The sequence below is a fragment of the Podarcis cretensis genome (genome assembly GCF_951804945.1).
Source record: "Podarcis cretensis genome assembly, chromosome: 8".
NCBI lineage: Eukaryota > Metazoa > Chordata > Lepidosauria > Squamata > Lacertidae > Podarcis > Podarcis cretensis.
The window spans coordinates 75,055,910-75,068,181 of NC_137177.1; the positions used below are offsets into that span (position 1 = coordinate 75,055,910).

Genomic DNA, 12,272 nt, shown 5'->3' on the forward strand with positions numbered 1-12,272 from the left:
GAACTCACCGCCACAGGAGGCAGTGATGGCACCCCAGCTTGGATGGCTTTATAAGCAGATTCTCTCAGGGAGGAGAGTGCCACTGATGGCTGCAAGCCACGATGGCTCTGCATTGAAACTACAAGGGCTTGTGTGCTCAAACCGTGTTTGTGGGTTTTCCCACAGGCATGTGGTCGGCCACTGTAAGAACAGGATGCTGGGCTAGAGGGGCCATTGGACGGATCCAGCAACCTCATCTTTCATCCTGGCATCTCGTATGCTCATTGACACGATTGCTCCTGAGTGATCCTGGAGCATTACTGAGCTGTGAATGAATGTGGTAAAAGCAAGGGAAATGTTTTTAAATGGGCAGGCTATGCTAACACCTGGAAAAAAGTGTGCAGTTCTAAAACTGGGGTGGGGGTGGGGAATAAAAGAGGAAATTACACACAATCCTTTGCAAATGACCAGGCCACCACACAAATGCTTCTCTGCCAGAACCGCCTACATCTAAACGCCCGACAATGCTTCCGTGGAGTCACGCTCAATTTGTTTGATGCCAAAATCGCTTCTGCACAAAGAAGGGACACCTGTGGCCTCGCCACAGAGGCAGCTATTGAGCGAAGGCGGCAGGGTCCCTCTCCAAACCAGCAGCTGGATTAAATAATTACATGAAAACGGCTGCGGCTGCAAATTTCGCTTCGCGAGAGAAGAACCTCCGTCACCCTCAGATCCGTCTTGGCGCGGTTTTAGAAAGGAAGACGGCTCTCTTTCCCTCTCTGAAGCACACAGCTGCAGCTGCTAATTACCTCAAAAGCTCTCCGAGATATGAAAGCTGAGCCGCCAAGAGTGCCGGGATGGGTTGCCCTTGCCTGCCGATTGGCAATAAATCCGTGCTTCCCTCAAAAACGCACACAGGTGTCTCTATCAATACCGTGTTTGACGGAGGCCAAAACTGTTCCTTGCAAGACTCACAGTGGAGGGGGGTGGGAAATGTGTTCACCTGCTGGTTGGAGCTCAAGACAGCAAGGGGAGCGGTAAAGAGGACTGCAGGAACCCGAGTTCATATCCCGCCCAACCTAACCTACCTTGCAGGATCATCGCAAGGAGAGAGAGAAGTCTAGGAATAAAAGTTTCACAGAACTGGCTGCCAGGTAGGAGAACAGACACCAGAGAGAGGAGCATGAAGCTGGAGATGCAGAGATGTGCTTGCTCTGTGTGGGATCCAGAGCAGCACCTGATGGAGAAGGAAGGTATCTGGGGGTGTTAATGCTGCGAGTACTTCCATCCTAGGCTTAGGCTGTATCTATGTGTAACTAAAACCGTATGTCCTACTACAGACACCAGAATCTCCACTGGTCCATTCAAAGGAAACCAAATTCTAGGATAGCACTGCAACTCTTGGAGTCTTTAAATACAGTGGTACCTCGGTTTACGAACGCTTCAACTTATGTTTTTTCGGGTTACGAACGATTGTAACCCGGAAGTAAGTTGTCCAAGCTCTCGGAGGCCTCACCACTGCCTGGAGGGAAACCCGGACATCGGTGGGGCCTACGGAGCTCTCTGAGGCCTCCACGAATGCAGGGAGCCAAGCCGATTGTGATTGTGGAAGAGGACCCTGAGCCCCCTCCAAACAGTGAGTTTGGAAATAATTTTTTTTTCATCTAAAATACTGTCTTATTTATTTTATAGTACAGTACATTGATTATTGCCTTCATTTTATGGATCAATTGTCTCATGAAACAGTAAAATTTGTGTTAAATTGCTGTTTTAGGGGGTGTTTTTTCATCGTCTGGAACGGATCGATCCACTTTCCATTACTTTCAATGGGAAAGTCCGCTTCAGGTTAAGAACGCTTCAGGTTAAGTACAGACTTCCGGAACCAATTAAGTACTTAACCTGAGGTACCACTGTACTTGGAGCTTTTGGGCAGGGGGGAGAGTGGGGGAATGTAACAACAACAAAAATATTCCTGTACCTGCTTAGCATGTAAGCAAATACGGGCCACTTTCACAAAGGGAAATTTCTGTAGCCGTGTGACAATGTGGAAGAGGAGGCGGAAACACTATTATCTAGCAATATCTCCACCCCACTCCCCCTGAAATAATCTGCATTAAAGCTGCAGCCAAGAACATGAGACCCGCTCTCAGAAAACGTCCCCTGTTCTTCATGTTAAATGGATTCCTCACCCAGAGGCTCTTCAAGCTCCCTTTCCTTGGCGCTTGGCGTTTCCCCGAAGGCTGGCTTGCGGCCCAAACACCTCTTACAGAAATGCACAGAGCACCAATTCCTGCTCCTTAAATTATTTACCGAGATCCAGCTACAGCTGTAAGTGGATGAGCTTATTCCCTGCCCCCCCCCCACCAGCAGCTAAACATTCAGAGGTTTGGAAAGATCAAGAGGGGTTTTTCCAAGCCGGCAGACTCTGCCCTGAGATCACCGGATGGTTTGGCAGCAGCCCCAAAGAAGCTGGCCAACTTGCAGATGCAAGAACACTAGCACCCCATGCAGAGTGTGCCTCTGAGCATGAGCAGAGTGCCTCATCACTCGCACAAGAGTTCTTTTCCACCTGATCAGAACAGTTTCATTTTGCAGGACCCTCTCTTTCTCCTGCAACTTTCAAACAAAACAAAACTGTTATTCAGATGTGTTTCTGCCTCTGACCATGGAGGCAGAGTATCACCAGTCCTGGCTAGCAGTCACTGATAGCCTTCCCCTCTATTAATTTGTCTAGTCCTCTCTGAAAGCAACCCAAGCTGGTAGCCTGGGGAGGTGAGGCACCAGTTGGCTATTATTGGTCTACACCAATGTTTCTCAAAAGTGGGTCTCTAGCTGTTTGGGGACTACAAATCCCATCATCCCTAGCTAGCAAGACCAGTGGTCTCTCCAGGATTTCAGCCCTGCCTGGTTGGATCTTCTGCATGCAGAGTAGCAGCTCTGCCACTGGTCTTTCCATCCTTCTTGTGGGTGAGAAGGAAAACTCTGAATGTCTGATGTGTACTGAGGGTGAGGGCACAGCAAATGTTTTGATGTTGAATAATAATAATAATAATTTATTTATACCCCGCTCATCTGGCTGGGCTTCCCCAGCCAATCTGGACAGCTTCCAATAAAATATTAAAATACAGTAATGCATCAAACATTAAAAGCTTCCCTAAATAGGGCTGCCTTCAGATGTCTTCTAAAAGTCTGGTAGTTGTTGTTCTCTTTGACATCTGGTGGGAAGGCGTTCCACAGGGTGGGTGCCACTACTGAGAAGGCCCTCTGCCTGGTTCCTTGTAACTTGCCTTCTCGCAGTGAGGGAACTGCCAGAAGGCCTTTGGTACTGGACCTCAGCATCCGGGCTGAATGATGGGGGTGGAGACTCTCCTTCAGATTTTTTAGGATTCATTCCACTCAGAATTTGTTCCGCTGAGAACATGGCACCATGCTATTGGTTCCAAGCTGGCCCGTCCACCCCAAAGTTGTTGGTTTTGAACATTTCATACCTGACGGATAAGGTGAAGTCTCCCGGGTTGCTTTTACTGGGCCGGGCTAAAAAACTCCCATGGACTCCTCGGGTTAACAGCAACTTCTCCGCTTCAATGCCATTGATGTTTGGGTGAAACCACCTTGAGGTTGGGGGGGGGAGAGACAGAAGCAGAAGAGAACTACAGCATTAATAAAAAGATGACACAGAGCATTCTTCCAAGGATAGAGATGGATACACACTTAAGAAGAGTCCTGCTAAATCAGGTCAAAAGCCCACCTAGTCCAGGATCCTGTTCTTACAGTTGCCAACCAACAACAGCAACTCTCCCTTCTTGCAGTTCCCAGGAACTGGTATTGGGCAGTATCCTGCCTCTGATGCTGGCATACATCATAACCATTTTGGCAAGTAGCCACCAACAAGCCTTATCCTCCATGAATTTATCAACCCCACTTTTAAAGCCATCCAAGTAGAATAGAAGAAGTTGGACCAGGTCAAAAATTCCTCCTAGTCCAGCATGTTGTTCCCAGTGGCCAGCTAGATAACTATGGGAAGCTGGCAAACAGGACAGCAAATATCCCCACTTGTTGTTTTTTTCATTAAAAAAAATGGGAATGGAAAGTTAGATTCCTTGCATCTGTAACAATCGCACCTGAGCATTCTCAGTGGAAAGCTTTCGGAAGTCCCTCTAGGTTGGTATCTGGGCAGAGACTTAAGAGTCTCTGTGTGCATCGGATGAAACCAGGTCATCGTGGCTCACTGCTATCAAATGTGAGCTCACGGGTGGTTCTACGTCCTCTGGGCTTCCCCTAGGCAGATGCAGCCTTAATATAGATCCCACAAATGATTATTTTGCATAGCTCTGCGGCACCTGTGGCCTGCATTGGCTCGGTTCCCCTCCCACACCCTGCCTCCAAAACCCATTTGCTGATTGTTTTATTTCAGAACGCAATAAAATAAGGAGAGCTCTATGTGGTGGGAATGTAAAATTGTTTTAAAAAAAACTTCTGGGAAATGATATACAACGAATTGAAAAAAATGTTTAAAATAACATTTGTTTAAAAAACAACAACAGAAGCCTTTTTGCTAGGCATTTCTGGTCAAGAACTGCTGAAAGAAAAATGGAAAATATTTATGTATGCCACAACAGCGGCAAGAATCTTATTAGCTCAAGGGTGGAAGAAAGAAGCAGTACCAACAAAAGAACAATGGCAAGAAAAATTGAGGAACTATCCAGAATTAGCAAAGTTAACAGATAAACTGCATGAAAAGGACAATACTTTAAAAATGAATGGGAATCTTTCACAATTTATTTACAAAAACAACATAAAGAATTGGACTCATTGGCAGGTTTTGAATAAACACTCACAGTTTTATTTAATTAAAACATGGAGGAAGAAAATGTAATGACATTTTGTGTATATTAACATGCAGAAGATAACAATTTTTGTAACAAACCAGAGAGGGAAGATGAGGGAAGTCACCGGAGAGGGGGGTGAAAAATGTAAAATTGGACAACTGTTATTTGTTATAAAAGAGGAATTTTAATAAAATATTTATTTATTTTTTAAAAAGGAGAGCTCTGCTGAATCAGGCCAAGGGTCCATCTAGGCCAGCATCCTTCTCTCACAGTGGCCATCCATAAGCCTGCAAGATGGATATGAGCGCAACAACTCTCCCCACTTGTGATTCCCAAGAAGTGGCGTTCAGAGGCATACTTATTCCGAATGGTGGTAGAACATGGGCCATCACGGATAGTATCCATTCATGGCCTTCTCTGTCACAAATTTATTTCAGCCTCTTTTAAAGCCAGCTTATCTCTACTTCTTGTGGGAGTGAGTTCCAGAGGAAACTAGGGGAATTGTTATCCATTCCCTTAAGGAGGGGGCGTGGTTTGCAATCAAACAACATCCAGAGCAGGCATAGGCAAACTTGGCCCTCCAGCTGTTTTGGGACTACAACTCCCATCATCCCTAGCTAACAGGACCAGTGGTCAGGGGTGATGGGAGTTGTGGTCCCAAAACATCTGGAGGGCCAAGTTTGCCTATGCCTGACTCACAGCACCCATATAGAATCATTGCTCATGACAGCTGGGGATGTGGGGAGCTGTTGTCTCAAGGGACACAGGTTCCTACGGAGTACAGAGCAGGGCTGATTCCAAGTTTGATGGGCTCCTTGCTACCTCTGTGCTATCCCCTCCTCATGGGCTCACCTGACAGTGGTGGGCAGCGGCAGTACTCTGAATGTGCCACCATTTTAATTTGCCATAATAGCCACAGAGCAACACTGTCTCTGGGAAATGCAGGAAATTAAGATGGCGGCACTCAGCTGCTGAGTCTTGGTTTAAAAAGGGGTCCACGGTTGGGGTCAATAATAGTGGGTTGGGGTCGAGGAGGCTGGGTGCTGACACCAGGTCAGATATACAGTGCTAAGAGAGAAAAGCATGTAGGATGTGGCATTTTAGGGGGTGAAACTTAACTTTTGCAAATTTCTTCAGTGAATGGTCTTAAAAATATTCTTTGGGCTATAAGGAATTCAAATCTGCTATTATTTTTGTGATTGGACAATATTTAGCTAAGTACATCTACATTTGATGACATAAACAGCTTTTGGAAAATGGAAGAATTTTAATTTTACCTTCTGAAAATATCAGGTAATGATAAATAATAAAAAACAATAATATACAGTTGTACCTTGGATCCTGAACGCCTTGGTACTTGGATGTTTTGGCTCCTGAACACTGCAAACCCAGATGTGAATATTCCAGTTTGCAAAGGTTCTTTGGAACCCGAATGTCTGATGCAGCTTCTGATTGGCTGCAGGAGCTTCCTGCAGCCAATCAGAAGCCGTGCTTTGGTTTCCGAACATTTTGGAAGTCAAATGGACTTCCGGAACAGATTCTGTTCGACTTCCCAGGTACGACTGTATAATATAAATGAAAAACTTGGGAATCATGTTTAATGATTTCTGTGCAATCTTACATAAATTTTACTTACCAATCAAAACTAAATTATATTCATTTAACTCAAGTATCTTTCGAATTCCCAAGTCATGCTACAACTTTTTAGCACCCCTCATTTTGGGAGTTTGAAAGATGAAAAATTAAACACATCCTAATGTGCAAGGATCAGTGAGAGATTCCTTCTTTCCATACACAGATATCCATCTAAGCCAGGTCATTTTATTTTCTGTTGTAGCACTTTAGAGCTCCCTGTCTATTGACGTCAGGAAAGAACCCCCTTCTATTCTTTATAGGAATCTCCCTGAAACATTTTTTCTTTAGGCCAACAGCATATCCAGAAAAACAGGTTGCCTCCAATGCTAGTCTTAAGTAGAATACACCCATGGAAATGAATGAACTTACGTCCATAAATTTCAATTGGTCTATTCTGAAAACAACCAGCCCTGGATATAACTTACCCTCAGAATGCAAACCTGCCTTCCAATCTGCATTTGCTTACAGTTGATTTTAATTCTCTTTTAAGCATTCTTAAAACACCTCCTTCTATTGATAATGTTAACACTTTCATTTCTATTTCATAAACCACTTAGCAGGGGTCAGAAAACAATTCAGCAGGGGGCCGGTCCACTGTCCCTCAGACCTTGTGGGGGGCCGGACTATATTTTGAGGGGGGAAATGAATGAATTCCTATGCCCCACAAATAACCCAGAGATGCATTTTAAATAAAAGGACACATTCTACTCATGTAAAAACACGCTGATTCCCGGACCGTCCATGGGCCGGATTTAGAAGGCAATTGGGCCGGATCTGGCCCCCGGGCCTTAGTTTGCCTACCCATTACTTAGAGATTTGATTACAAGCAACCACTGTATAAAGGCTGTGAAATAAATAAATCTGCAGTGCCGCTTCCACCCTAATGGACCAGTTTACCTGACACACAACTTCATCTACAGGGCAGTGGTTAGAGTGTAGCACTAGTACCGCAGAGATCAGAGTTCAAATCCCCACTCAGCCATGAAGTGAACTGGGAGTGGCCGGCCTAATCTACCTCACAGGGTTGTTGTGAGGATAAAATGGAGAGCAGAAGAACTATGAATACCGTCTTGAACTCCGTGAAGGAAAAGGTGGGGATATCAATGCAACCCCATCATCAAAGAATCCATTGACCAGCCCGCTATCACTCCATTGCAGCTGAAAAACTAGAAAAGGCATCTGACCATCACACAGCGAATGACTCACTTCTCAGCGACGGGAAGATCACCAGGAAGGAAGAGGGAGCCAGCTTAAAATAGCACCAGGCAACCAGTTTTAATGCCATTAGCTCTGAAATAAGGTTGTCAAAAAGGGTCAAGACTCTCCTCCTCTTAATGTCCTGGCTTGCAACAGAGTGAGTGATTACTTTAATAAGAGAAAATAAAAGCAAAGGAAGGTTTTTAAAAAAGAAAAATGTTGCACGGCCCTTTTGATGGAGCTGAAAGGAAAGAGGTTAAGGGGATTGGAAGGTTCTTAGGGTGGTAAACAACTCCAAATTGTATATGTTTTAAGCGGATGCTACAAAAATGGTCCAAATATTTATAGAACCTGCCTCTCCCAAAACACTTGGAGGAAGCTTCCGGCAATCAAACAAAATGTAAGTCGATATAATTAGTGCAGAGTCATTTCGGTGACCGTAAAGAGCCGCCTGCTGGTTGCTGGATTAGGCCAAAGGCCCACCTAGTCCAGCATCCTATTTTCACAGAAGCCAACCAGGGACCTATATGGGAAGCCCACAGCAGATTGTGGACAAGACAGAGTGTTTCCGGAAGTGGCAGAGAGATATATCTAGATTTGTCTGGCAGGGCAAAAAGCCCAGAATTAAGTTCAAGATACTAACTGATGCGAAAGAAAGAGGGGGCTTTGCCCTGCCAGACCTAAAGTTGTATTATGAAGCCGCAGCCTTTTGCTGGCTAAAAGACTGGCTACTTCTCGAGGACACTGATGTATTGGACTTGGAAGGGTTTAACAATGCCTTTGGTTGGCATGCATATCTATGGTACGATAAGGTTAAGATTAATAAGGTCTTTAAGAACCATATTGTCAGGAAAGCAGTTTTTAAAGTCTGGACAAAATACAAAGACTTATTGGAAAATAAAACTCCGAGGTGGCTTTCACCTCTGGAAGCTAAGGCCCGAAAAAGACTCAATATGGAGGCCAACTGGCCAAAATATTGGGAAATATTAGAAAAAGATGGAGACAATTGGAAATTGCAGAGTTTGGAGAAAATGAAGGATAAAGTGCGAGACTGGTTACATTACGCTCAGATTAAAGAAGTTTTTAAAAATGACAAAAAGCTAGGGTTCCAGGTGGAGAAATCGAAGTTGGAAACAGAATTGTTAGAGCCAAAAACTAAGGTTTTATCAAGAATGTATAACTTGCTGCTGAAATGGAATACACAAGACGAAATGGTTAAATCGGTTATGATAAAGTGGGCTCAGGATATTGGGCATAATATTATGTTTGAGGACTGGGAAAGGTTGTGGACCACTGGGCTGAACTTCACTGCATGTAATGCTTTGAAGGAAAATGTAATGAAAATGATATATAGATGGTACATGACCCCAGTTAAACTTGCCAAAATATACCATTTGTCTGATAATAAATGTTGGAAATGTAAAGAACATGAAGGAACATTCTTTCACCTCTGGTGGACTTGCCCTAGAGTGAAGGCCTTCTGGGAAATGATTTATAATGAGTTGAAAAAGGTATTTAAGTATACCTTTACTAAGAAACCAGAGGCCTTCCTTCTGGGCATTGTCGGCCAGAAGGTGTTAAAGAAGGACCGAACATTTTTTATGTATGCAACAACGGCAGCAAGGATACTCATTGCCAAGAGCTGGAAAACTCAAGATCTACCCACACTGGAAGAATGGCAGATGCAGCTGATGGACTATATGCAACTGGCCGAGATGACTGGCAGAATCCGAGACCTGGGAGAAGAGAGGGTTGAAGAAGACTGGAAGAAATTCAAGATTTATCTACAAAAGTATTGTAATTTGGTCGAATGCTAAGAAGGATGCTAGATCATAAATAATCGCCTACCACTGAATTAGATTGAATTTGACGATAAGCGAGATTGAGGGAAACATAAAATTTGTGGAGAATAGATTAAATTAACTGAACAAAATTTAAGAATATAAACAAGATGATAAATTGCTGGAAAAAATTGATAACGATGTAAGTGGGAGTGGGAGACGCGAGGGAGTCCAAAGAAGTTCTGGAAAATGTGTTATGATCCATGTTATATTGTTTATTATTTTTGCATTTTGTATTCTAAAAAAAATTTCAATAAATATTTATTAAAAAAAAAAAATATATGGGAAGCCCACAAACAGCAGCTCGCCTCACAGAGAATGCAAGTGTTGGTTTTGGCACTTTTCCAGATGTAATGTCTTCCATAGAGATGCTGCTTTGGGGGCAAAGACTCATTGGAGAGGAGGGCCCTCATCCCCCCAACACACACCCTTCTCTATACTTTGCATACTTGGGAACCCATTGCCACAACATGTGCGAACTGTTAGGATATAGTTCTGTTCCACCTTAGAAGGAGCAGGCACGACTGTTGTGTGTCACATGCCTGTTTACTTCCAGCACAGGTCTGCTGGGAATTTCTGTTTGTATATTGCTTTTGTATTGCTGTTTGCTGGAGACGAAGGGAAGCAGACATGTTTTTCCTTTGTTCCTGAACTATGCTGAATAAACGCCTGTATATAATGCTTACACATGTCTCTGTCCACCACTTCCGTTGTGAGAAGTTATTCACTCTGCTGATAAGAGTGTGCCGAGTCTCTAAACGTATATGAGACACGGAGATTGCCCGGCTGCCGGCTGGTGGCTGGAGCCAGCTGAGGGCCTGCCAAATGCCCCCGTCTCCCCGGCAAGTATCCCAACAACAGGGTTATGGGCCCAGATCCACAGCGCTTACAGGAGAGTAAGACTGCTGATGTCTGCTGCGAGACCCCGGCAGAGACAGAGGTATGTGAAGCTGATCGTCCTGGCCGAGGCTAGAAGGCTTTTGAAGTCCATGCCAAGAAGCGATTAGGCCGAGGAGAGAGGCAGGCCTCGTAATTTTCAAGCACCGAATTTAGGCCACTTCCTGTTTTCAAGTGGGGAGGTGGGGCTCAATCGCATACAAGCAAATGTATGTTGTGCAATGAGAGCAGATCAAACACACCTACCCCCTTTCCCATTTTATTTTCTCAAATGGATTTTTTGCAGTAAAATGCACGGGGGTACCTGCCTCCCCCCCCCCGAATTCATGCCAGAAAGCCCAGTTCTAAATTTCAGCCCAGATCTCTGAGGCCACGTTTAACGCCATACATTTAAAGCCCTGTGATATCATTTTGAGCAGTCATTAGTTCCCTCCCCCAAAGGATTCTGGGAGCTGCAGTTTCCTCAGGATGTTGAGAGTTTTGAGGAGACCCTTATTCCTCCTCAGTGGAATTCCCAGAGTGGTTTAACGGCCAATCCCTCTTCCCAGGGGATTCTGGCAATTGTATTCTGTGTGGGGGAATAGGGGCTTCCTAAAATCCATCGCCATCCTTAACAAACCACAGGTCCCAGAATCCTTTGGGGGAAGCCACAACTGTTTTAAAGTGGTATCATGATGCTTTACATGAGTGGTGTGAACGGGGCCTGATATGATTGGCAGCAGTGGTGCCATGCCCTGCTCTGTAACCAGGTCTCTCTCCAGAAAAGACAGCTTTCGGCAAGGCAAAGAATTGCCCCTCTAAACATTGTTTTGCCACACCTGAAAGAACCAGATAATGAGGTTTAATGAGACTTAAGGATGAGACAGAGTGGCTGAACATCACGGATTAATGTTCTAGCACACCAGGAAGAAAACGCCATAAGGAAGACGGAGTGCAAGGCAGCACCATTAGCTGGTATCAAAGAGATGCAGCCTATCAAGAGCAGCTATGAGGACTCTGAAATGAGATTAAAAGGCTGAATGTGGTCAGATAAAGGAAGTGGTTGACCACATAGCCCAGTTCACTGCTTCCAAGAGTGGTCACTCAGGTATTTCTGGATGCTCCTGAGCAGAGGATTTATAGCTGGGTCTGGGAACCCTTTTCCAGCCTGAGGGCCACATTTCCTTCTGGGCAATATTCCAAGGGCCACATGTCAGCGGTAGGTGGGACCAGGAGCAAACATGGGCAGAATATACTACTCAGCAGCAATGCACAATATGCAATTTACTTGGATCAGCATAACTTCAGCCTTATCCATAGCTGCCTAGGAGTAAGCTCCATGGGACTCTATAATAAGTTTCCTGTTGGCTGCCTAGGTTCAACATGCAGAACACATTTGAGCTTTCACAAAAGCTCCTCTGCCAGCTGAAACCCAACCTTTGGCTTTCAGAGAGAAAGGCAGACAATCATGCAAAGAAGTGGCTAGCATGAAACAGGGACCCCATCAAAAGAAAGGCAAGAACTACCCAGCCTCTGCTTGATTCTTTGCCAAATTCCCCAACTTCACCTATCCTAAATCTGCCGCAAGCAAACATGAAAGCCTCATTGTTGCCTCATTCATTTCCCAGATGCTCTTTGTCCTTGCTCTTGCTTTGAAAGAAACAAGAAGGCCTGAAGGTAAACTCTAGTGCAAACTCCTTCCATTACAGTACTTCCTAGACAAACGGCTCAGATCTACAGTTCTGCAAGTTGCTGTTTCAGGATATGTTTTGCTCAGAATGTTTGTGACCAGGGTGGGTACCTATTTCAGCCAGAATGCAAAGCAATCTCGTATGCTTGGGGTAGACTTGCAGCTGTCCTTAGTCCCAAATCAAACTGATTCACTCTCATGCCAATTTCTCCTTCTTCTTTTTTG

At 44.6% G+C, this 12,272-nt stretch overlaps 1 protein-coding gene across 2 annotated transcripts in view; it reads right to left on the reverse strand.

The window, feature by feature from the left end:
• Positions 1–12,272, reverse strand: part of LOC307222013 (tyrosine-protein phosphatase non-receptor type 11-like) — a 59,393-nt gene that overhangs the window by 23,400 nt on the left and 23,721 nt on the right. For both annotated transcript variants that reach the window (XM_079987009.1, XM_079987010.1), the window contains exon 2: positions 3,468–3,590. In XM_079987009.1, the coding sequence (XP_079843135.1) occupies positions 3,468–3,590 (123 nt within the window). The remainder of the gene's footprint in view (positions 1–3,467; positions 3,591–12,272) is intronic.